The sequence below is a fragment of the Prionailurus bengalensis genome, chromosome C1, assembly GCF_016509475.1.
Source record: "Prionailurus bengalensis isolate Pbe53 chromosome C1, Fcat_Pben_1.1_paternal_pri, whole genome shotgun sequence".
Taxonomy (NCBI): Eukaryota; Metazoa; Chordata; class Mammalia; order Carnivora; family Felidae; genus Prionailurus; species Prionailurus bengalensis.
Window position 1 is genome coordinate 83,560,708 of NC_057345.1, and position 27,381 is coordinate 83,588,088.

General features: G+C 34.4%; 1 protein-coding gene and 1 pseudogene across 1 annotated transcript in view; both read right to left on the reverse strand.

Moving 5' to 3' along the window:
• Positions 1 to 27,381, reverse strand: part of DPYD (dihydropyrimidine dehydrogenase) — an 862,317-nt gene that overhangs the window by 651,743 nt on the left and 183,193 nt on the right. Inside the window, 1 exon segment of the mRNA XM_043575643.1 lies at positions 2,313 to 2,400. Within this exon segment, the coding sequence (XP_043431578.1) occupies positions 2,313 to 2,400 (88 nt within the window).
• LOC122480813 lies at positions 10,894 to 11,561 on the reverse strand (annotated as a pseudogene).

Consider the following 27,381-nt stretch of genomic DNA (forward strand, 5'->3'; position numbering starts at 1 on the left):
TCTTCAACAAAACACTACTTAACGATAGAATTCCCTAAATGTCTATAGAAAAATCACATTTTCAATTAAAAGTCTCCAAATATTTTCTCTTCATATAAAATCTGTTTAAATAAATAGCTAAGTATAACACTTCATTAGGCAATAAAGAAAACAAATTAATGAAACAGAAAGTTTTTCTAAAATAGGCTTCTGATCTTACTTAGACATGTTACAAACTTCTCAAAGAATACCATTATTCCATTTGTCTTTTTTTTCCTATAAAATTGCATAAACCTTGAATGAATGGAGTATATGCTAATGAGAATCACAATATCAATAATGAATTTTGGAATATCTAGGGAACATCCAGCCAGCATGGATCATAATTGTAATATTGTCTCATGCTTAAAGTCAAGGCTGGTACCTTGGAAATAATTTTAGCCAAAACACATTAGACTTCAAACTCTGGACATTTTGTTTCACTCCTTTTCTGTGAAGTCATTATTAAACAAAGAAGGTTTCACATATAAGTTTCACATAAATTATTTATTTTCACATATAAGACAAAGGTCTTGTGATGATAGATGTGTGGTATACCATGAAGTTAATAAATGAGATCACTTCCTAGAATTCTTCTTCCTAATTACAAAACAAATATAAAGCATTGATAATTTCCTCTATGTCTAGGATTAAGTCTCAAATATTGAGCATAGAATTAATATATTTTCACAAGTGAATCCCAATCTAATTGCCTTGTCTCTTTCCCATCACTCTTTTTTATGTAATCTAGGCCCTTTTATAGCCACAATGAATTTATTACATCTGCCTAAACTTACCACATATATACATTCCTGCTTTTGTGCATGCTGAATACACTTTCTAGATTGCATAGGTTGCAGCACTAACCACATTCAATTATAGTTAGAGTGGTTTTTTAAAATTTTTTATGTACCTGCTTTTGCTTATAAATTATGAACTTCTAAAAGGCTGGGCCATAGCAGGGACGCAATACCTGTCACTGTGTTTGGTACATAGCAGCTACTCAATAAATATAACAGCTATAAAAATAGTAATCCCTTGTATACCATTTGCCATATTGAATGAATAGGATAATTAATAATTCCATATCAACAAAATATTTTTAAATAATAATAAATTATTATTTTCTAAATAATAATTCTAAATAATAATAAATTATTATTTTCTAAATAATAATATGTTTGAGATTTTCACATACAAGTATTTAGTTTACACCACAACCTTGTAGGACAGATGCTGTCTTTCTTCTATAAATAAGCAATTTTTCCTGGGTTCACAATAAGTGGTCAATCTAAAATTTAACCTACACTTAAAATCCTAATAAAGATGACCATGTAGATTAATATCATACTGTATACCTAAGTTTTAATCTTTCTTTTGAAATCTTAAAACTATATAAATGTACCATTTTTCTCTTGAAATACTTTTTTAAAAATAATTGACATTGAGAAATGATGTTTATAAAAAAGGTACCTGGTTGTTGAAGGAGCATTTATTGGATTTTTACAGCATTTTAGAACATAAATGTCAAACCTTGTGAAACAAAGAATTCTCTACATCCTTATAGGAAGACCTCCTTCATCTCCTGCTCATTTGATAAAGCATCAGACACTTGGCGAAGAGCTCACAAATACTCGTTTCACAAAGAAAAGATACTATTAATTAATCATTTAATTAATCAGAAATTCACTAAGTGAATGAAAAACTGTGCTTAGTCTTACATTGGTTTAAAAAAAAAAGGTTAAAACTCCTTTTGTTCTACTTATGCTCACAAAAGCCTATTTTCTATATTTTGGTGTTGGGGTTTTTGGTTATAAGTCTATCTAGTGTGTATGAATTATTCTGAATCTTAAATAAAATTATTTGAATTTTAGCCCCAGGGAAAAGTCCAATTCCTTGACGTGTCTCAGTGTGCCAGGCTTCATACTAAAACATATTTTAAAGCAGATATTTAATAAATTTGAAATGTGTTTTGATAATCAATGACAGTTCCTATCTATAAGCATTTACCAAGCTTAAGCTAGAGTCAATCTATTCAGTGAGTGCCTTGGATGAAAAAATCATTAATTTCAACACAAACTAATTTTTTAAATCAATAAACAATAAACATGCATTTTTACAATAATTATATCAAAACATGGAAGAGGCTAATTAATACAATGTGCTACATTTTCACATGCCTATAGAAATCACATTTCTAATACTTTAACCCAATTTACCAAGACAGGTCATAGTAGATAGACATCAAGATCAAATGCTGTTAATTTTATTTGCAGAGCTAAATATGAATTTACCTTGTTTGCAATACTTGTGATGAATGATTTGATATCTAGATTAGTTGGACAGCTCTTCTGACAGGGGGCATCAGCACATTTCAGGCACCTAAGAAATAAAATAACCAGATAAAGAAACTATAAGGTAAGTGAGATAATATTATATATATTCTCTACCCTACACCCATTCAGAGTTAGTGTCTAGTAAGAACAAATAAAATTGTGCTATTTTTAGGTACAAAATCTTTTTTTAAGCAGTAAACATAGAGTATCTGTGTTTCATTTTTTGTACACCTTCTGAGATGTATAAAATAGCACCACTCAGGTTAACTGCCCCTTCTCTCCATGTTCCTCCTAGAGATTAAAAGGATCATATTTATTTAAGATACATCATTCACTCATTTACTAAATCAGTCTTTTTTGACCTCTCACTAAACTGACAATGCTCAGAGAATGCAGTCTTTAATGATAAAAGTTTTGTATGCCTTAAAGCCCGCAATTATTATACACACACAAAAGCAAAGTCCCTGTCATTTTACTGCTTGTAACGTCCTTTCTTCCGCCCTTCGTCCCTCCCACTTTGTCTCCCACATTTCTTCTATCCCTCCTTCTTTCCCTCCCATCATCTCTCTCTCCTCCAATTTTCTGATGTTCTTTAACCTCCAAACTATTCACACGGCAACTGGCCTTTGTAGTACATGCTTCAATGCATAGCCCAGATCCACCCCCTTCCAGAATGAAGCATTTATTCCCCTGCTGCTGTGCCCTTAGTCAAAGAGAACAGGCTCAACCAAGGTCGTGTCCCCTTTCTAGTAGCAGCCTGCTTCCAATTACAGGTCAATGAAGAGGTTAGAGCCCAGTCCCCTTGCCCAGACTTGGGGAACAAGTCTGCAGAAATCCATTGCAGCCTTTATTATGGCTGTCTGTCCAATCCTGATTCCTTCACTGTTGCACAAATGTTGATCTTCTAATAAATTTCCTGCATACTAATCCCATCTCAGAATCTGCTTCCTGGAGAACCGACCAGAGACATGTTCAAACTTTAGTGTACCTAAGGACCAGCTTGGTAAATGTCACAGTTTCCACAGAGGAGCCCCTCCTGAGTCTGAGTTATTGGCTTGGGAAACTATTTGAAAAAAAAAAAACTAAAAAGCCTTTGAGGTGATTCTGCTATACATGGTTCGATCCACACAGCAAGAATCATGATTGTTTAATTACTACTTCAGGACTGAAACCACGGGCTAGAATGGTCCTTAATTTGCACATTAATGTGTGTTATTCATTCATTTATTCATTCACTTAATAAAAATCTAATCAGTCCCTGTTACATGTCAGAACCTTGAATATGAGGATATAAAATTGATGACCACCATGGTCCTACTCTCATGCACCTTGCGATTTGAAGGAAGTTCACACATATAAATGCAACTGTAGTTGTCAATGTGAATTTGGGTGAAAATAGCATGCTCAGGGAGGATATCAGAGGAACTGTAGTACTGGAGGAGGAGAGTCAGGGAAAGCTGATTGGGAGGAGTAACACTCAAAAGGAAGACTGAAGAATGAGTGGGCATTAGGGAAGAGGAAAAGGGTGGGATTTGGAGTGTAAGGTCACTCAAGAGAATAAGTCAGTATGTACCCAGGTCTGGAGAAAAGTACAAGGTACATAAACTAATGCAGTCTGGTCTGTCACACAGTGAGATCAGGAGTAGAGAAGAATCAGGCTGGAGATCTGAAACTTAAGATACACCACTGTCACTCTTGTAAGAAGTCCAGAATTCTCCAAGAATTTCATTGAGAATGAATCCTACACTGCTTGGTGACAAAGGTGACTAGCTAGCTCATTTTCTATCTACTTCCATGTGTAAAGACCTTGGTTCATTTCCTTTGAGAAAACAATACTGGTCTCCTTGTCATTCTTTTGTGAGTAGGAGAGTTCTCTTCATTGTCTGAACCAATTTCTCAGCACCTAATTAATATCTTGTTTTTAAATCTGATCTCTTTTCTCTGGTTTGTGCCCTTAGCCTTCTCTCTAAATTAAATTTTACACAATGAGTACCGAAGGCTTTTCATAATCAATTGTCTTCTCTGAAATGTAGTCATTAAACCTCTCCCCTATCATTTCTCTAAATGCCATTGTTAGATTCACATTTATCATTTAGTTGAATTCCTATCTTCTCATACTTATGATTTTTTCCCTAAAACACTGTCACTGAGTTCAAAAAGAACTTCTTGAAAGTGTAATCAGCAGCATACATTGCAAAACAATGCAAACAGAGCATAATACATGGTCTATTTGGTCTATGATGTTGAAATGAGGTGATACTTTATGTGTTATCTTCACATGGATAAATATGTTGAGCATTATTAGTGGTTTGAAAGGATCTCCTATTATGTAGTAAAATAAAATAGCTAGAAATTTGGCAAATAATATGCCATCTTAAGTATCTTCTAATTTATAAAAAAAAGTCATTTCGACAGTTTTAAAAATATCTGGCAATTCACAGGAATAAAGCAACAAATGTACTTATTTGTTTCATATGTGTATATGTATGTATATATATATGTCTGTGTGCATGTGTATACATATCATTTATGTCATATAGATTCTGCTTATCCCTAATGAACTCACAAGTTTCCTACCTTTCTTTTTTCTAATACCCAACCTGAATAATAAGGCAATTAAAATATAAAGTTATAATGTCAGCAGGTATGAATGAGCCAAATTAATGCACAGTGTATTGTCCTGTTCTTCTAGAGAAATCTTAAATTCAACATAAACAGATTCACTTAACAGCACTGACAATGTAAGGATTTTTAGTTGTGGTTATTAAGCCTCTTTACCAAATAATTCCCTTTTTATTATTGAGCTAGTTCACAAATAACAGCTGTTGGAAATGTCAGATGTTAATGAGGCAGGGCAATGCAAACCTGAATTGTAGCATTCTTTTTTTCTTTGGTGCCATGAATATGCCAGAATGGGCAGACTCTGATAATAATACCATCTTGCAATTCTCTAAGCGCTCTGCAGACTAAAGTGCATCGGGCTGCCATTAATCCCACTTATCACTCTGACAGCTCAGTAATTACACTACTGCTATAGCCAGGTAGTCCTAATAAAATATCAACCACTGCACTGGAATGCATACTGGTGAGATGTTTTATTAAACTTGGGGGGGGGGGGAGGGTTGATCATCAAGTGACATTAGTGTTGACCTATTTTTCTATTTGACAATAAATTATCCTTTGACCATGCCATAATAGATATTACAGAGTGCATTTACTGTACCAAATCAGAAAGGTACTGCATTACAATGATGTAGGCAAATGGTGTAAATAAAATAGCAGAAATGCATGTCAGAATGTTATTACCTAAATTGCTTTAAATGATTGATACCATGAAAAATCACAGACACAGTACTTAGGGGAATATGTCAACAATTATTGTAAACCACCATTCTACATAAATTTTTCCTAAGAAGTAACATTTAAATTACACTTGTTTTTATCTTCATTCATTTAATTCCCCTTTTATGTTTCAAAGTTACTCTGTTATAATGCAATTTATTTTTAAATGCACTATAAGAGCCAAAAGTTAATTCAGATAAACAATCATGTAATATTTTTAATCCCCAAATAATTATATTTATACCAAAAGGAGTATTTTAGATTTTTTAAAGGAATGAAACATCTTAGATTTTTTACTAGTGATAAACTTTTTTCATTTCCACATTTAATAGAGGGCATAACAATGGATTTCATTAAGAACAAAATATAGAATCCTTAATAATGTTAATTTTTCATGATTCAACATGACCATGAAAACTTTAGTACTGCTACTTAAGGGACAAAAAATATTAAAGATATAAAGATCTTTCTCCAGGGAAAGGGAGCCATGATTCCTCTCCCCAAATATTAGTGAGCTTGGACAGCTTTACTCTATAGAATAACACCAAAAAAATTATACTAAGTAAAGAAATGAACATTTCATTCTTTACACATCTGAGAACAGATGCCTGCTTCTTTTATTGTTAAGCATCCATAGGAGCTGGAATTGTGACCTATGCTTGTTAAAGAATTTTCTAATCCATGAGTTTAAATAACAGTTTCTTCCTCAATTAAAAAAAAAAATAAATCAGAGGCACATGGGTGGCTCAGTCACTTAAGTGTCCAACTCCTGATTTCATTTCAGGTCACGATCTCACAGTTGTGAGATGTAGCCTCACATCAGACTTGGTGCTGGGTGTAGGCTTGCTTAGGATTCTCTTTCTGCTTCTCTGCCCTTTCCCCACTCATATTGCATTGTCTTTGTTTTTTTGCTAGACTGGGTTCAATCAAGTTAGCACTGTTTGATAAGGCTATGTATAATCTACACTAGTCTATATGTAATCAAACTGAGCAAGTTAATATTTACCTAGAAAAATTTTAAGATATTTTCCTAACATTGATGTTGTGTTACCTCAGATCTTTGGAAGATCTACCTTGATTTGGAAGGTCTAACTAACTGAAATGTAGTGGATAGGTATAGGACCTAACCTCCATACCCTATAATCACCAGTATAGGCAAATATGTAGTCTAATATCCTACCCCAATTTGGCAATATTTCTACTGAAATGGCACATAATTGAATGGAAGGAATGTAAATCAAGGAATGTAAATCAACCCCGGGGGGGGGGGGTTGGAAGTGTTTAATATATATCTGAGTTCCACAGCTTGCAATCCTTGTACCAGATCCCATCACAATTAAAAGACCCAAGAAAGATGGTTGATATCTTTAAAACATAATGAGACCAATTCAATGTTCTGATATATGAAACAGTCAAGAGCAATTCTCAGATGCCAAATATTCTCTTTACATCTCTCAATATTCAATTAATAGCCTCTCCTATATGTTTCCTGACTCTGCTTCTCTAATTACACAACAAATTCTTACTAGCTCAGGGATATTTGGAACTAACTTTGAATATCCGTAGTATATATCTTGGCCCAGCTTCTACAGTCAGCTGGCTGGGAAGGTATAGCAACATTGTTAAAGGTAACTGAACTTTTTAAGTTGTGCACCAATCTGTCTTGGTGATGCTGAACCAGTGATATTCATGTTTTAGACTTTTAATAATTACATAATTTGTAGGTAATATGAAAACATAATTTTTAACTAGACTATTTATCCTCTAGAAATTACCATTCATTTATAGGTGTTTTAAGACAGTTCAAAACAAGCAAGATTTAGAACAGAACACAATTCATAGGACCGATACTCAAAATATCTTGTTGGATTATCATGATCATGAGTCTAGTGATAAAACATAGTTAAAAACTCTTCTACAATCTTTCTGTAGTCTATATCAGAGAATTACTGGTTTTCTCAGATATGAGTGGCTAAAAAATGTCTTTTACACTTTTTGTATATTTTTAATTAAAAGGAAGGCCTTCAGTTAAATTTTGATACTCATTTTTGATCTTCATATATGACTGATTCTTAAAAATTAATAATATGGCTTTTATTTCCACTTCATAGATGAGAGTATTGAGGCTCCAGAAATCTCCCAGAAGTATAAGGAGACCAGTGGCCAAGGCAGTTGAGGAAACTACTAAAATGCATTTACCATCTTACACTCAGGACTATCCCATTCACGTATGAAGACAGGTTAGAATTTTAAAAGATGATGTTCTACTGACCTTATCTCTTTGCAACATCACTGCCTCCTTGCCAGAGTAATTTGAAGACAGAAAAAAGCAGTTAAGATGTCACAGCTAGAAAAAAGCTACAGTATCCTCTCTCTTGGAGTCCAATTTTAGTTTAAGGAAAAAAAAGTAAAAGGTTTCAAGAAGCTTCTCAAGTCAAGATGAAAACATTAGGGTTTTACAATCTCACATGGTTTCAAAGGCTTATATAACCTTAGTCATTGAGGCACTAATTCCTAAATTTAGGAAGCTAATTTTATTACATTTTAATAACTTTGGTATAGCCACTTCTATTAGAAAGACACTTTTTAAACATATTTTATTTTTTTAATTAAGTATGCTAAAAAACCTCAAGAGCAGAAGAAGCCACAAATTCATGTATATCTTATCCTACAAGCAAATCAAACAGTTCCATAAAAACTTAGTGCATACAACCTTCTGAAAAATTTTTAAACACATTTTCCTATTTTACTACACAAAGAGAGTATCATCATAAGTCTTTGAGGATGCTGCTCTTAAGAGCAGTTTAAACTTAGATTTTTCTCTTTCTTACAAGAGAAGATGGAAATTGAAAATCAGTTTTTGTGTCGCACACAGGTGGAAAAAAAGGATGGGGTGGAATCAGTGTACCTGAATAACTGTAGGAAGAGTCGCTGAAAGAAAATAAACACACCACTGCTACATACAGAAGATAAAACCAAGTGGGTATGAAAAGAGAAACAAGTCCAACTAAAGGAAGGGGAGTCAATCCTCAAGGCTTTCAGAATCTACTGGGGCTTTAAAATATTAGAAATAGAAATACTAAACAATAAGACAAGATTTAAATAACATTACCAAACAACAGTATCATAATGTGTAAAGAAAACAAAATGTATTTGCCAAATGTATGGTACTGATGATAATTACGCTAAGACTTACGGGGGAGAATGGGATCACTAAAGGTTGTAGTAGCACGGAAAGAGCACCCTCATTTCCAATTTCTCTCTGTTACCAATTTATTTAAAGAGTAGAGCATCATACCTACCAACTATTGTTGAAATTGTTGAAATGGAATAAAATATAAGTTACTGCAACTATTAATTAATATTACACATTCATGTTTTTTATATATCAATAATATAGAAACAGTTAAAGTCGACGAATATAAAACAAAGATAAAAATATTTATTTAATGTTTTTCTGCCTAGGAGACATCTAGATATTAAAATCTCTAATATAATTTGATCCCAGTCACTTGCAGTCTACAGAGGCAGACTTTAATAATTAAGAAAAACAGAGAATATCATTGATAAAAGCTCTGCTTTATGTCCTGAAGGGGTGGTCTTCTTGGCAACACTCTCTTAGGAAACCATCCTTTATCCATCTTACAGATGGTGGGGATTGAGAATACTTAAGGAGACTAAGGAAGATGCTAGATTCAAGAAGAAGATAAAGAGCTTTCTCTGTCTTGCAGTAATGACATAGTGATAAGCCATGTACCTAGGTTAGAGTTCCTTGCAAAATGTGGCTATTCTAAAAGCAGCCAGCAAAAATAAGACTGAATATGTATATGTGTACACACACACACACACACACACACACACACACACACACACACACAGACTTATGTAAATTGTAATGTTAACTAAGTGCTCAAATGTGCTTGCTTCTCCAAAGCCTTTAAATGTACTCACTGAGAAAGCATAGCACACAGGTGAAGAGAGAAGGCTCTGGTGCTTGAGTGCCCGTATTTAATTACTGACTTCACTTTATTGGTTTTAAGACTTTAGGCAAATGACTTAAATTCTCTGGGCATCAGCTTTCTCACATGCAAACGCAGAGAATAATTTGTACTTCAGAAATTTATTATAAATTTTTAAATTATATATTCACATTAATAATATGTACTTCTTTAGTTACTTAACAGGCTTTCTTATAATCATTAAAATGCTCTGAAAGTTATATGGTACTTTCTCTAACGTGGAAGGAGTTGCTTAAGAGTCACAGCACAAAGTTTTACTGCTATTTATAGACAGTAAACAGAGTGGATATCTGACAAACATAAATAATATGCTTAAAGTCTTCATTCTCTCATTATGAGTTTTCAAAAGGAAGAGAAATTATTTCTATCTCAGGAGAATCAGAGAAGCCTTCTTTGACAGAGATACTTATGCTAGAGTAGGAGCGTAAGTGGGATTTTACCATGTGTAGATATGAGTATACCAGAGCTTACTATCAAAAGCAAGTTCTGGCTGCATATTTGTTGTTCTCTGTAAGACACACAGCAGCTACCATGGATCATACACATTTTAAGTACCAATAATGTGGAGTGAGAGAATGAATGAAAGGAATGAGGGGAAAAGAAACTTCTACCTAATGCAATCCAAAAACAAGACAAAATAAAACAAAAAGACTACAGATTCATCCAGGGCAGAGACTATAATTCATCTTTGGTTCTCAGTATCTATGCTAGCAGTTGGCCCATATGGAGTTGCTCATACATGTTTATGGAAAACTCGTTATTCACTGCACTTCTTCAGGAATCAAATCCCTAAAACACATGTCAATCTCATCAGTGATCCAAGGCTGTTTATACTGAATCCTTTCTTCTTAGGGCTTCGGTTTGTTGCTCCATGCTAATAGTATGAGGTAAAAAATAATCTCCTCTTAAAAATTAGTTAAATTCTAAGATGACAGGTTGGACTACACAATATACTGTGAAGTTTGTGCTTTTGAAAATACCTATATCCTTACTAAAAGTGTAACTTATCTTTATTATGGATGTATAGCCAAGCATTTATCTGAGGAATGCAAATTGTAAATATGAGAATATATGTGATAAAAGAGGCTTTTCTTTATTCCTGCTCCACAGATCATCTCCTAGTACCTCCATATTTTCATGCCTATGTTAGACATATTTCTCCCTTCCTTTTTTTTTTTTTTGGCTGTCAAATGATCCTTTATTGAAATATTTTCCATTGTGGTTCTTACGTAGCTGGGCATTCCACAGCACCACTAATGACATCATCTATGATGTCATGAGGGTGGCTGCCATCAACCTTGCAGCCCACAGGATCTCCTTAATGGTTCCGGAGAGTATTCTGGCTAAAGACTGGTGCTGCATCTGTGGGGCAATGTTGACAATATCATCAAAAGTGGTATTTCCACTGTGCTTAATGTTTTTCTGCTTCTTTCTGTCTCTTGGCGGTTCCTCGATGGCTTTGAAATTCAGGGCAGAAGCAGAAGGTACCACCTAAATCTGGTCCTTTCTGTTTTAAATGTTCAGTTTCACTGTAATCCTCAGATCCTCCAAATCACCAGTTGCCTTGGCAATGTCATCACTAACCTTTTTTGGAGACAGACCATGGAGCAGATCTTCGGGGCAAGGGCAGACCTGGCACTGACTTCCCCACCACTGTACCTCAGGTATATGACTTTGACCTCACTGGGAATGGACTTAGGCAGCATGGTAGAGGCAGCTGGTGTCTGATGAAAGCGGATTCAGGATGACAAAAGACAGCTGCACATTTCCTTCTTCTGAGCCCAAGGCCAAAAGCACTCCCTTCCTCTTCTCAATTGCTGCCACATGGTAAGGTAGCAATAAAGAACTTCTTACCCTCCATGGAAGGGTAGCACTTTCCTATATACTATCTATGTACAAATATGGTCTTTCCCTAGGTAACTATTTATAATTAATAAAATACCTGTATTTATATGCCATTTTAATTTGAATAAGTTTATATACATGTGAATATATATACCCATAATAAAATCAGTTACATGTTTAGTTAGCAGGTAGCCATTTTCAAAAAATCAAGCCTCACAATACATTTTATAATCCTACCTACCATTTTCAACTTAACTACAAGTTATGTGTATTTTTTCCAACCCAGCATACTGTTGCTCATCACAATTGTGGTTCCCCTCACATTCTAGGCAGCTGTTAGATGATGCTCAATATACTTTTGATCCTTTACAGACCTTAGAGGGAACGGGGTGACAGTACTGACAGTTTTTATTATAGCTTTCCTACTACTCAATAATCTTATTTCACCTGGACTATATCCCCAGTAGTGTGATAAAATCTTTGATTTATATTGAGGATCTTTCCAGGCTTCTTAGAAAAAAGACATAATTTTTTATAGCATATCCATATGCTGTGCAAATTATCTTCTCAAATTTTGAACCACCTGTTGTATGTTTAACTTAATGTCAATGAAGCCTCTATATGAAGGTAACAAAAAAGTGATATATATTAGTCATAGATGCCCTAAAAGTCAACTTATCAGTAAGTTTCAAAACTGAAAAAGCTGTATATTTTGTGACTTATGTGAAGGCAATTTCAGAAATAATATAACAGTAATAGTAATACTAACAGACTGTTATTTGGTTTCTAATAATAAAGACATAAAATAGAAAAAAAGTCAAATAGTTTAATCAACAAATAAAATAGGCTATTTATTATGATACAATTCCCGGATTTACGTGACACATTAACTATGAAAAAATAATATGTGTAAATATGTAAACCTACTTAAGGGCAGTGGGCTAGTATTTTAGATTTAACTTTATACAATGTTATACGGCTTGAGTTCTTTTTTTTGTAATGAGCAAGTATAACATGTAATTTAAAATTTAACATACTTTGACACTGGCAACTAAAATCACAATATCCTGTGTAATTTTAATTTTTTTACTTTGGTCATTTGAATTGACCAAGGAAAAACTAACCAATGATGCTGCCATAGTCTCTTTTCCTTTCCCTGAAAACTCCAAAAGTCTTCTGAAAGATTCAGTCAAGAGCTTTTAAAAAGAGTTTTAACAATGGAATATACTTCTGAGTAGCTGGTGGTTCACAAAAGCTAACAGAACAAAGGGTTAGGTCTCCTCAAATAAACAGTGATAGCACAAGTACTGAAGGGACTCATTAAGTTAAAACAACAGTGGAAGAAACTGTTTGGCCTTAAAATAATACTATATCATTCACCAATAATAGAATTCAGAAACAAATTTATCCACATGTTAGCTATCTAGGTATTATAGCACAGTAGGAATAATTCAACCTAAAGTTATGAAAAAACCACTATGTTCTAAGTTCTGTGCTGGTGAAGGGGAGAATTTACTGAAGTTTACTTGAAGACGGTTAAAAATAAACTGGACTTAGTTCATGTAAAAGAGATTTGTCTAGGGTTTTTTTTTCTTTCTAAGTGCAACAGCGACTATATTTCAGGTGCTGAAAGAACAGATTTGGAGAGCAATAGCCAGATCTGGATTTTCTTCCTGTTGGAACTATTCAGTTTCATGAGTGCAACCTACACAATTTATCTAAAAGTTTTCCTCCATAAAAAGGATGTCATTTCCCCCTTTCAAAAAGTAAACACCTGCCTGCACACAATTAATTTAAATTAAATTTAAATTTAAATATTCATTCCTAATTGGAATCTATGTTGATGATCCTAAGTAAAAGAAGAATGTATTCAGCACAATTTTTTTTAAAGATCATGACATTCTCCTGCTTACAGGAGAATTTTTGACAAAATGACCCTTAAGCCTTGGCTCCTACCTGATTCATTCCTACAGTTCCAGCTATACCACTTGTCCTACTCTAGAGCCCTCTGGTTCTATGAGCACAAGTCATTTTTCAGCCTCTAAGCATTCCAGTATGTTCTCTGCCTCAAAAGCCACACTTGAAGCCTGCTTCAGAATTCAGTTTAGGTGTTTCTCATGGAGCTCCCTGGTTCTTGCCATTCCAATCTCCCAAAGCACCCTGTGGGTTCCTTTATCAAAGCAATTATCACATTGGAATGCAACAGCTGGTTCACTTTCCTGGTGTCTCTTCTATTTCCTCTTTCAGTGAGAAATAGTTGTGTTCCTTTGTCTTTGCTGTTGGTTTTCTTGGAAATAGATTAATTTGAAACTGGATAAAAAAGGCAGCCAGAATTTTAGTAATAACTCCAGTTACTGCTGTTAATGTTTGGAAAAAATATATCTTTTAATAATTTTTCTTCACACTTATGTAAATAATATACACATAATATGGAAAATGTTTATATTTTGTTTAATTTATTGAGTAAATATTTATTTAAAGCTAGTACTATATGCTAGCGCTATGCCATGTTTTAAAAGTATTATCTCATTTAATCTTCATATTCACTCAATGAGGCAGAAATAAATATTAACTCACTATATCTTTACAAGAACCTGATGGGATAGGTACTGTTGTAATTCTCACTTTAAAGATAAAGACAATAAGGTACACAATTCCCTTCTCTGTTTTAGGTTTGAAATATTTTATTTCCTATTTCTGTGATCCTGGTGATCATTAAGAAGTTAATAAAAATACCCTAAGGGTCTGTGATTGACAGTTTTCTCTTCTATTTCATTCTAAAATCTTAATAGCATATGATAATGTCAGAGCTTGCCTCACAGTTTGTGAAATCCAGATTCAGGACTCTTATCCAGGTCTGACTTTCTCCAAAGCCCAGCCTGTAGGCATCATCATTTCATTTCTCTAGTAGTTTTCCTTGTAATGATAGCCAGTAGCCCCAGAGAACCTGAGAAAGATTTTCTGATAGAACAGATAAAAGCCATGCATGTTACAGCATTATTATGCTATATATTCCATAAATGGTTGCCTTAAAAAACAATCTAACAAAACTCCTCATTTACTTAACAAAGTACTCAGCAATAATACTTGCAGATCCTGATATCTTTACAAAGCATTTTCTTATATGTAAATTACCCATCAAGGAATTAGGAAGATCAGTCTTTCCAACAGAAATACCAGACAGACAAAATAAAAGCAATTAGAAACATTCTACAATATCACAAATAGAAGTCATAATAGATAAAATAAAAACATATTTGACATCTATAATCATGACCAAGCCCAAAATAATTATGTCACTATGCAACATTTGGAACATTATATACTGCAGCAAAAAAAAAAAAAAAAAGTAAAGGCCAAAATGTCCCCATTAAAGTTGCTGTGCAGACCACTATTACTCCCTATGAGGTTCTCTCTGAAATAACTTAGACATTATTCCAGTCCTTAGGAGTTTATGCCTAAGAGTTGATGCTGACATTGCACATGAAGAATATGCAGAACTTTCAGGAAATTAATGAATATGGGAGAAAAACAGATAAGAATATAAATGCTTAATCTTCACAATTTAATTCATATCTTAAGGTGGACCAAAATTTCAAGCAATGGCACTGCTTGGTAAAGGAACTAATGTGAAAATGGCCTGATCATTATCAGAACATTCTTACAAAAAATTATTCTAAAAAAAATTAGCTTAATTCAGAAATAATACCTTGAACATAGTCATCAAAATTAGCTGCCTACAGCTTGATACAATTTAAACTGTAAAAATAGGAAAATAAAAAAGCTAGGGGCAAATAATATATATTTTTGTAAAAATGGAAAATTCCATTGACTATGCTTCTCATTATAACACTGACAATGTTGTCATAGTATGTTACATGCACGATTAAATTTAAGAAAGCTGAATGAAGAATTCCAGTGAAGGTAATAGAACTTAAATGTGTTCATGGTCTGTGGAATCTTAACATATTATTTCCTTTGTTCTTTTGTTCTTTCCTTCCTTCCCTACTTCCTCAATCAACAAATACGTACAGTGCATTTGTTATTTGCTAGGTATTTAGGTAGATGGTAAAGATACCAATATGAACAAGACATGGACTCTGCCTTCAAGAAGCTCACAGTGAAGAAGTCAGACTCATGAATATACATTCTCATGATGCGAAGGTATGGTAATGGAGAGGTGAGAGATACACAGACTTGCCCCCCAAGTTTAGAGGTACCCCCATCTGTTCACTCCTCTAGCTTCAACACCAATATAACGCTAAAAATATAATAAGTGGATTTTTTTTCTTCAGACTGTGTGTGTGTGTGTGTGTGTGTGTGTGTGTGCGCGCGTGTGTCTGTGTCTCTTATGGGCAGGCCAAGAAATATAGAACTTGAGGAAGATATGTGAAAGACTAGAAGTATTTACTACCATCTACTGAAAGTGGCATAGAGCTCTCTGCTCAACTACTTCTGGATTCATCTCAGTCGCAAACAGATCATCTCTTAACTGATCTCTCTTCTTTTACCCATATACAATCCATTAAGTACTTATCACAAAACACCATAAAAGAAAATGTAGTGTGATGGATTCTGGATTTAAACCCAGCTCTATCCTTATTAGCTTTGTGATCCCAGAACAATTATTTAAATTCTTTGTGCCCCCAACTTTTTCCTATATCTTGCTAATTATAGGCTAGACATCATACCATTATAGGGATGATTTTAAAAAAATTAACATATGTAAAACATTTAGTGCCTGCCTTATAAGTGCTCAATAACGTAAATCATTGTAAATTGTATGTATGATTATCTACGAACAATGGAGAATACAATGGAATAAATGAGCACTGTTTTTCAGTAGCTACTGGGAAGCACAGTTTTATGGTGAAATTGTAAAATAATAATTACCACGTGGTTCCTGTGAAAATTAAATGAGATAATTATGAAGAGCACCAACAACATCATGCTCATAGTAGCTGCTCAATAAATGAAAAACATAAATGAAAAATATCTTCCAAGCCAATTCAAGGGAGCTTGTAGAATACAGAAGTGAAGTGGTATAATTTTGAAAAAAAAAAGTATAACCAGGAGAGATCATGAGGAATAAAATATGTAAGATATAAGTGCTAGTGCATCCATAAGGTTTTTAATGAAATTAGCAGCCACACCACAGAGACAAGCATGTCTACAGATACATAGCATGATGAGTTACACTTAGCAGTGACTTGGTACTCATTATTTCATTTCTCCAAGTGATCTCTTCTTTACTTCATCAATAACAGTTTTGATGAGACTGCTTCAGTAACCAATTCCACATTTGGGTAGTCAGTGTAGGCAAACCTAATTTGTCAACAATGAAAAGACGCATTAGAACCTAGGATGGTGGGAGTAGTCAGGGAGGCAAATGAATCTCCCTTTGTCAAGGGAAACTCTGTGATAGAGGTATACTTCTTTTGACTCCTTTATTTCCCACACCTAAAATGGATATTCTTCCAATACATGAATTTCATATGATGAGACACCTAAGTTTTCAACTTTAAGTATACAGAAAGAGAAAGAGAAACTTGTTTAAAAATAAGTTTGGAGAATACATTTTTCTTATGTACCACATTTTCATTCAAGCTGTGAAATGTCCCACCTCTTCCCATCTTGCCATTTTTTTAAGGTGAACTTCTCAGAACAAACCCACTGAGAAGAAATTGGTTTGCAAGCTAGGCAGATATTAATCTATTCTCCCAGCATAGTGGATGCATAAATCTTTTTTTATTGAAGAGGTGTTGTTAAAGTTCTATATATAAGGCGACAGTACAATATTGATTTTGGTAATGCTAATACAAAAGCAGTATTTTTAGTTAAACATATTATATTCTTTCCATTTTCCTGCCTTTGTTTTTGCTTTTTCCCTTAATACAAAATGCATAATTCCTCACTCATACACCTCATCTGACAAATTCCTGGGTATCTTCCAGGATATAACACAGGTAGCATTTCCTCTTGAGAAGCCTTCCTCAATTACCTCCTCGCTTCTTAAAGGTTATTAATTTACTTCTTCATATCCCCACATTTTTCACATTTTTATATAATTATTTTTTTTTAATTAACTGCATCCACAAATAGCTGATAGGTCTCAGGAGGACAATCATTCATTCAACAAATATTGTTTGAGTGCCTGTTAGGTGCAAGGCCATGGGAAAATAATGGCTACTAAAACAGACACAGATACTTCCTTTCTGTAGCTTGGAGTTAAACAAACAAACAAACAAACAAACAAACAAACATTTCTCTGCAAACAAAGATGAATTGTGATAGCATAAAGCAATGGGATTAAGGGATCCTGGAAGTTCTTCCTGCCATCTCGAGGATGAGTAGAAATCAACTAGATTGAGAAGAGAAAAGGAGGAGGCAGAGGAAACAGATGTGCAAATGCCATGAGATGGCAGGAGGCTCAGCAGGTTGGAGGGTTTGAAGGAAGATCCTGGTGTCTGGAGCAGGAGAGTGAGGGGGAGGGTGTCTGACAAGGGCAGAGAGACTGCTGATTTAGTCCAGTACTTCCAGCAGCTAGCCATACCAGCTGCTCAACAAATGTCAGCTGAATAAATAAATGAGTAATAATAATAATAAAAAGAGGACTATGCACAAGCTTGAATTTTGAGGGTTTGTATTATTCTTACCTTGGGAAAATTAAAATTTTTACAAGGTAATTTACTTCCCATTACTACAAACAGAAATATTTTTGCCTTGTTAAGACTTTCCTCTTTTCATATACTTAAAAGTAATTTAGAGAGCTATAATTCAGTACTAAATACAGTATATAAAGTATTTATGATCAGCTAATTTGAAAAACAAGCATATTACATACATCTGCTTCCAAAAGAAATATTTGTAGTATTTTCGAAGTTTCACTGTGGATTCCAAAGGGATATAAATTCTGTAATCTCTTTAGGGGGAAAAATGATCATCATTTTCCACATACCCTTATCAAATGAAGGAAGTTTGGACCTCAACATTTTTTTGTCTGCACTACTAAATTCCCATAATGCACACTGTCGAAGTAAAAGGAACACCTGCCCCTGATTATATCATTTATAGACATCTCCCATCACACAGTGATTCAGTCATGAAGCAAATATACTTAAAAATAAACTCTCAGAGGAAAACACATTCAAGAATCTAATTCATAACTGCCTTTCTACATTGAAAAAGCACTGAGCAAAGGGTGCTTTCTGGGTCCTATTCTGTTACTGACAAATTATACAACTCTGATCAAAGCATTAACCTGATTTAGTCTCAGTTTTCTTATCTTTCAGGAATGGGTAGGCAATTAGGTGACTTCTAGTACAAAAAGACCATGATCTGATGTTCTCTTCATATGTTTCTCAAATGTTAAGATATTATGACAGTAAAAATCTTTCAAAAAACAGTAACAAGGACCACATTCAGTTTTCAGTTGGGGGGAAGTTCGATAAAGAATCACCAAAATTTGGGGGCACCTGGGTGGCTCAGTTGGTTAAGCATTCGACTTTAGCTCAAGTCATGATCTCACAGCTTGTGGGCTAAAGCCCATGGCTTTGGGCTCTGTGCAGACAGGTCAGAGCCTAGAGCCTGCTTCAGATTCTGTGTCTCCCTCTCTCTCTGCTCCTTCCCTCCTGGTGCTCTGTCTCTCTCTCTCTCTCCGTCTCTCAAAAATGAATAAACATTAAAATTTTTCTTAAAGAAGAATCACCAAAATTTTAAACTCTGAACATTTTCTTTTGAATGAGAAAAAATATTTCAACAAACGGAACATAGTTTGAAACTTACAGTGATACCTCTCCTAAAATTTCATTAGCAGTGTGGAAATTGTTACTTTAAAAGGAAAATGAAGAATTTGAAAAAAATCCAATCCACAGCAATAAAAATGGTAAAGTATCTGACAACTGTGTTCAGGTCCAAAATGTTCAGCTACATTAAGTGATGAGGATCACTTTTCTCCACTCTGTATTTCTTGGCAGTCTGACTTAATTTTGGATTAAGTCCTTAAAAAAGCTATTTAATTCCATTTTTAGGTATAAGGAACTGATCTCCTCTACCTATACTACAATAAGAAATTTACATTTATTTCTATCTACATCATGCCATTTTAGCACCCAGCAAAGGAAACATCAAGCTTCTTTTCTAGAAAGTGTACCACAAAATAATCAAAAGAATACTGAGTGGGGCCAGAAAATAGGGATTTATATCCTGTCACTGCCACTAGGAGGTTATGGGGATTGGATAAGCCATCTAATCTTTCTTTGTCTAACATTTTCCATTTGAGAAATGAGATAATACTTATTTTAGAATCATTAGAAATACATAAAGTGTTAAACACAAGTAGCTATTCAAAACACACTTATTCACTTGTATATTCTGCTAGTGTCCATACCTACCCCACAAATGTGTAGCATGCCTCCCTGGAGCTAAGTCTTATGGATTATGTTACGTTTACTTACTACCCTACCTATAAACCAGCATTACTAAATCCCACAGACACAAACCTATTCTAGTCTATGCTTCTTAAAATTGCTACAATCCTGGCTTTTGAATCTTCAATGCCCATTTGGCTTCTAATGTTATACTTATTAACTCTTAAGTAATCTAACAAATTTATCCATATGGCTTCTTCTTAACCTTATAACTGTCTGATATTTTCTTTCCCTCTAGACATCAAGTAATGTCAGAGTAGAAATTTGCATTTATCCAAACTAACCTTGGTATATTTAGAAGATAAGTAATGAATTATGTTTTTAATACTATGTAGAAACCACTACATACTGATTTTTAAAAATGTTCTGTTTTAGATTAATACTTGTAAGACAAAAAATTTTATACTGTCTTGCCACCTTCCACAATCTTTTACATATATAAATTGGTGGTAAGCTCACAATGCCAAACTGAGATGATACTAAGAAAAGAAATGACTGGGGCACCTGGGTGGCTCAGTTAAGCGTCCAACTTCAGCTCAGGTCATGATCTCACGGCTCGTGAGTTCGAGCCCTGTGCTGGGCTCTGTGCTGACAGCTCAGAGCCTGGAGTCTGCTTCAGATTCTGTGTCTCTCTCATTCTCTGCCCCTCCCCTGCTCGCATTCTCTTTCAAAAATGAATAAACGTTAAAAAAAATTTAATATTAAATTTATTGTCAAATTGGTTTCCATACAACACCCAGTGCTCATCCCAACAGGTGCCCTCCTCAATACCCATCACCCTTCCTCCCCTCCCTCCCACCCCCCATCAACCCTCAGTTTGTTCTCAGTTTTTAACAGTCTCTTATGCTTTGGCTCTCTCCCACTCTAACCTCTTTTTTTCCCCCTCCCCCATGGTCTTCTGTTAAGTTTCTCAGGATCCACATAAGAGTGAAAACATATGGTATCTGTCTTTCTCTGTATGACATTTCACATAGCGTAACACTCTCCAGTTCCATCCACATTGCTACAAAAGGCCATATTTCATTCTTTCTCATTGCCACATAGCATTCCATTGTGTATATAAACCACAATTTCTTTATCCATTTGTCAGTTGATGGACATTTAGGCTCTTTCCATAATTTGGCTATTGTTGAGAGTGCTGCTATAAACATTGGGGTACAAGTGCCCCTATGCATCAGTACTCCTGTATCCCTTGGGTAAATTCCTAGCAGTGCTATTGCTGGGTCATAGGGTAGGTCTATTTTTAATTTTTTGAGGAACCTCCACACTGTTTTCCAGAGTAGCTGCAGCAGTTTGCATTCCCACCAGGAGTGCAAGAGGGTTCCTGTTTCTCCACATCCTCACCAGCATCTATAGTCTCCTTATTTGTTCATTTTAGCCACTTGGACTGGCATGAGTTGATATCTGAGTGTGGTTTTGATTTGTATTTCCCTGATGAGGAGTGACGTTGAGCATCTTTTCATGTGCCTGTTGGCCATCCGGATGTCATCTTTAGAGAAGGGTCTATTCATGTTTTCTGCCCATTTCTTCAATGGATTATTAGTTGTTCGGGTGTGGAGTTTGGTAAGCTCTTTATAGATTTTGGATACTAGCCCTTTGTCCGATATGTCATTTGCAAATATCTTTTCCCATTCTATCAGTTGCCTTTTAGTTTTGTTGATTGTTTCCTTTGTAGTTGCCTTTTAGTTTTGTTGATTGTTTCCTTTGTAGTGCAGAAGGTTTTTATCTTCATGAGGTCCCAATAGTTCATTTTTGCTTTTAATTCCCTTGCCTTTGGGGATGTGTTAAGTAACGAATTGCTGCGGCTGAGGTCAAAGAGTTTTTTTCCTGCTTTCTCCTCTAGGGTTTTGAGGGTTTCCTGTGTCACATTCAGGTCCTTTATCCATTTGGAGTTTGTTTTTGTGAATGGTGTAAGAAAGTGGTCTAGTGTCATCCTTCTGCATGTTGCTGTCCAGTTCTCCCAGCACCATTTGTTAAAGAGACTGTCTTTTATCCATTGGATATTCTTTGCTGCTTTGTCAAAGATGAGTTGGCCATACGTTTGTGGGTCTAGTTCTGGGGTTTCTATTCTATTCCATTGGTCTATGTGTCTGTTTTTGTGCCAATACCATACTGTGTTCATGATTACAGCTTTGTAGTAGAGGCTACAGTCTGGGATTGTGATGCCTCCTGCTTTGTTCTTCTTCTTCGAAATTACTTTGGCTATTTGGGGTCTTTTTTGGTTCCATACGAATTTTAGGATTTCTTGTTCTAGCTTCGAGAAGAATGCTGGTGCAATTTTGATTGGGATTGCATTGAATGTGTAGATAGCTTTGGGTAGTATTGACATTTTAACAATATTTATTCTTCCAATCCATGAGCATGGAATTTTTTTCCATTTCTTTATATCTTCTTCAATTTCCTTCATAGGCTTTTTATAGTTTTCAGCATACAGATCTGTTACATCTTTGGTTAGGTTTATTCCTAGGTATTTTATGCTTCTTGGTGCAATTGTGAATGGGATCAGTTTCTTTATTTGTCTTTCTGTTGCTTCATTATTAGTGTATAAGAATGCAAGTGATTTCTGTACATTAAAAAAAATTTTTTAACGAAATGACTAATTCATTTGTTTCAGTAGTAACAATGTGTTTATTTATCAGGGATTTTCTAAGTAACTACCATGTGACAAAAACCATACTAAACACCAAGGTTTCATAGATGAACAGAATGTGACCTATAATTTCACACAATTACCATATTGTTGGGCATCAGATATTTAAACACCCAACCAATGGGTGTATGCAATATGATAAAAAAAAGTACAAAATGCTTCACAAGCATAAAGGAAGGAATAACTTCATATTGGGGAGAACCAAGGCAATTAAGTATTTCATGAAAAATGGCTTTTGAATTGGGTCTTAAAGAATAATGACTTTGACAGAATGCAAGTGTGTATTCAGGTGGAAGGCATGGAACCAAAGGCATGGAACAAAAAAAGTACATGATGTGGGGCACCTGGGTGGCTCAGGTGGTTGAGTGTCCAACTCTTGATTTCGTCTCAGGTCATGATCCTAGGGTCATGAGATCAAGCCCCACATTGGGGTCCAGACTGAGCATGGAGCCTGCTTAAGATTCTCTTTCCCTTGCCTCGCTCCCCCCTGCCCTTTTCCCCTATTCTCTCTCTCTCTCTCCCAAGAAGAAAAAGAAAAAAAAATAAATTACATGATATATTCAGATATATTCACGGAATATCTCAAGTCTTCAGAAGAGTTAGAGTAACAGGTACCTGACAGACAGTAGCTTGAAGAAAAGTGGGGTGGGGGGGAGGCATGGAAATCTAGTCTGAATTAAAAGTAACTTTAACTACTCCTTTAAGAATTTTTAATAAAATTATATTGTAAAATTTTGATTGGAAGCTCATCTTCATTTTTAAAACATATAGCCATATTACATACACACACACACACACACACACACACACACACACATAACTGAGATAGCTCAATGGATAAGAAAAGAAATAAAAACACAGTAGCATAGCAAGCAGAACTGAAGCAACAGGCCTGATGGTCTCCAGGTTTCAAAGAAAGCATACATAGTCTAGAATGAACTATTTTGGTGTAATTGAGACCAAGTATCCCACCTTAAATAGGGGGCTGGAATAAGACTCCCTGCTTAAAATCATGGGCTGGATGGATGGCACTACATTTCACATGGAAGGGGCTAGGAAAACATTAATGTGCTAACTTATAGAGACTTACATAAAGCTCTATGACAAAGAGAATCAAGAGGAAGACAATACATATTAGAATCTAAGACATGGGTCAAGCCATCCCTCATGGTGATTCCCACAGATACATCAACACAATATTACTATGAGATTACTCCAAGATCCACTGATCTAAGACATTATTCTAGATAAAGCACATTGAGATCTATATTGAGGCAACCATGGAGTTGCTAGATGAGACAGGGAGAGGTCATCAAGAGAAAAGCAAATGAACACAACAATCACTCAAGATGCACAAATACATAAAATTTCTAAAAACAGACAAAGAAAAAGTCACATTAAGACCGCTAGTAATTAGAACTGAATTTATTACAAAGTGAAAACAATAATCTGAAAAACTTCCTTAGGGCTACTATGTTTATAAACTTATAATGAGATAAAATAAAATAAAATAAAATAATAAAAAAAGAGTGGATACCATCACTTAAAAAGAAAATAAAAATGTATGAATCAAATAGAAGTAAAAATAAAAGAAAAATGAGAGGATAATAAAAGAACCAAATAGAAATTTTGGAAATATAAAATTTTGTCTTTGAAATGAAAATATCATTGATGGCGTAGATTCTAGACAGGATGTACTCAAAAGAAATTTAGTAAATTATAACACAGCACTGGGAATTCATATAAAATGCAGCACAGAGTGACAGAGACTAAAACATTTATGTTCTGGGATAAGGACTTTACACATCATTGTATAATGGATAATGGTGTGTCATCCAAGGTTACTATCCAGGTGATTCTTTAGAAACTCAATTCCGGTGGCAGTATAAAGAATGAACAAGTTATTTTCATATTCCTGCCAAGGAATGATGAGGTTATGAACAAATAAGTAATAGAAGGAATGGAGAAATCCATTCTTCCCTAGCTCTTCTCTGACTTCATTAGTTTCCATATTTTCAATATCATAGGTTCAAAACAAAACTTCTTTAGTTTTTTCTCTGAATTGTCTCTCCTCAGATTCTTTCTCCATATTTATACCTATCTACAACCTTTCCTTCCAATCTACCTAATAGAGAGCCTCGTTATTATTTATTCCCCAGAGTATTACCCCTTTTCAAAATGAGTGTATATCCCCATTTGTTTTAAGCATGACTGCCATACTATCTTTTAATAACTGTCGAATCAAGCACAGACTCCTGAAATATAATAACAGCAATAGTACTATCTTAAAGATCAAATGGATCTGGATTCAAATCCTGTCTCTTCTACTTACTATGTGACAAGTCACAACTACTATGAGCCTCACTTTCCTAATCTGTAAGAATGATAAGAGTTATGTAAGGACTAAAGGACATCAGATATCCAGAGTCTAGCAGAATGTCTTGTAATAGAGTAAGTGCTCAAAATGTTATTTCCTCATCTACGTTAACAACTCCCAGCAAAATGGTCATTCTCTAACTTTCCTAACCAAGAAAGAAAAGGCCAGTTCTTTCATTGTGCCTTACCTTCGTCTGTTTCTATATTTGGTTAGATGAGTTTATTTGCACAACTGTCTCTCCTACTAGTCTGTAAAATCCTTTCAGAGAAGTGCTCACTTTTCTTCATTTCTATATCACTCTATATCCAGCACAGTGCCCAACTAGTAGTAGAGGGTTAATGAATGTTAGGTGAACAAACAGTCTAATTTATCTTCTACTCACTGCCCCTAAATGCAACCATTGCTTCTTCATGCTATGTAATTTGGACTTCTCAAATAATATCTATATTTATTTTCCTCTTTTGTTCTTCTATAATTCCCTTCAGGTTTCTTCTTTCTGGCAAAAACACATCCAATCTACTTCTTCCACTGGTATTCTTCATTACCTTATTCAGAGCTAACCTATCCCTTCTCTGAACTCAATCAAAAGAAGAAAGAGGAAGGCACTTTGCCATGATATCCAATAATATATTCCTTTCCCTAGCCTAGTTTCTCACATAGAGTAAGAGCTCAGATTTGCTGAACAGACTTGAATAATCTTGGTTATTAAGGTTTTTGCATAGTAGTAGGAAGTGCATATTTTATTATGATTTATTAATTTGGTTACTTTTATTTATTCCAGGGAACTTGGAATGAGAACTTTCAAATCCAAATAGCATATTAAGATTCTCAATATTCATCCAAAATATCTATTATGAATCTTATTTTTTCCTGGAAATAAAGATTCATACCAGCTTAATTAGCATGCATTTTTCATGTGTGAAAACATCCTCAACAATTTTACTTTTTTCCAGCCAGTTTATAATTGTACTAATACCTATTACATATTTCATCAATTTTAAATGAACACAAAGTAAGATATAATCATTATGTTAAAAAAATATAAGGAGAACACTGCTGACAATCTTTTCAGGTAAGGTGGAAAGCATGAGAAAAGGGGGAAGAAGGAGAATAGGAAACTGGAAGGAAGAGGTCATAAAACTGTTGAGAAAAAAAAAGAAACAAAAAGAACAGAATAATAGAAAAGAAAAAAAGGTGAATATAAAATAAAAAGTAACAGTGACCCAAGAAAGAAGAGTACAGAAAGAAGGAAAAGAAAAACAAAGATGAGAAAATTAGAGAATAGAGAAAGGGAATATAAAATCTTACATGCATAGGGTATATATTTTACACTTAGATGTATAAAAAATCTGGCATCACATGAAACCAAGAGCTGATTCTTTGCAAAGATAAACAAAATTGATAAACTCTGAGCCAGATTCATCATGAAAAACTCAATGAATAAAATAAATAAACTCAGAAACAAAAAGGAAGTAACAACACCACAGAAGTACAAAGGATTGTAAGAGAGTATTACTAAAAAAATATATGCCACAAAATTGAGCAACCTAGAGGAAATAAATACATTTCTAAAAACATACAATCTTCCAAAACTGAATCAGGAAGAAACAGAAAATCTTAACAGACTGATTACAGATAAAAAATTGAATCTGTAATAAAAAACTACCAAAAACTAACACTGTAGGACCAGATGGACTCACAGGTGATTTTACAAACTTTTAAAGAAAGCTACTCCAAAAAATATAAGAGGGAGAAAAGATTCCAGAAACATTGTACTAGGCCAGCATTACCCTGATACCAAAACAAGACATACACTGAAAAAAGAAAGCTATAGGTCAATATCCTTATGAACACAGACTCAAAAACCCTCAACAAAATACTAGCAAATCACATTCAACAATACAGTAAAAGGATCATTTACCATGATCAAGTCGGATTTATTCCAGGGATGCAAGGATGGTCCAATATTTGCAAATCAACATGATATAACATATCAACAAAACAAAGGATGAAAATCATATGGCCATCTAAATAGATACAGAAAAAGCATTTGACAGAATTTAACATTTGTTCATGATAACAACTCTCAACAAACTGGGTTTAAAGAAAATATACCTCAACATAAGGGCCATATATGAAAAACCACAGCTAACGTCATATTCAATGATGAAAAACACAGCTTTTCCTCTAAGATTAGGAAAGACAGGGATGTCCACTGTCACCACTTTTATTCAACATAATACTGGAAGTCCGAGGCATTGCAACCAGACCAAAAAAAAAAAAAAAAAAAAAAAAAAGAAAAGAAGAGGAATCCATATTGGTAAAAAATAAGTTAAACTGTCACTATTTGCAAACAACATGATAT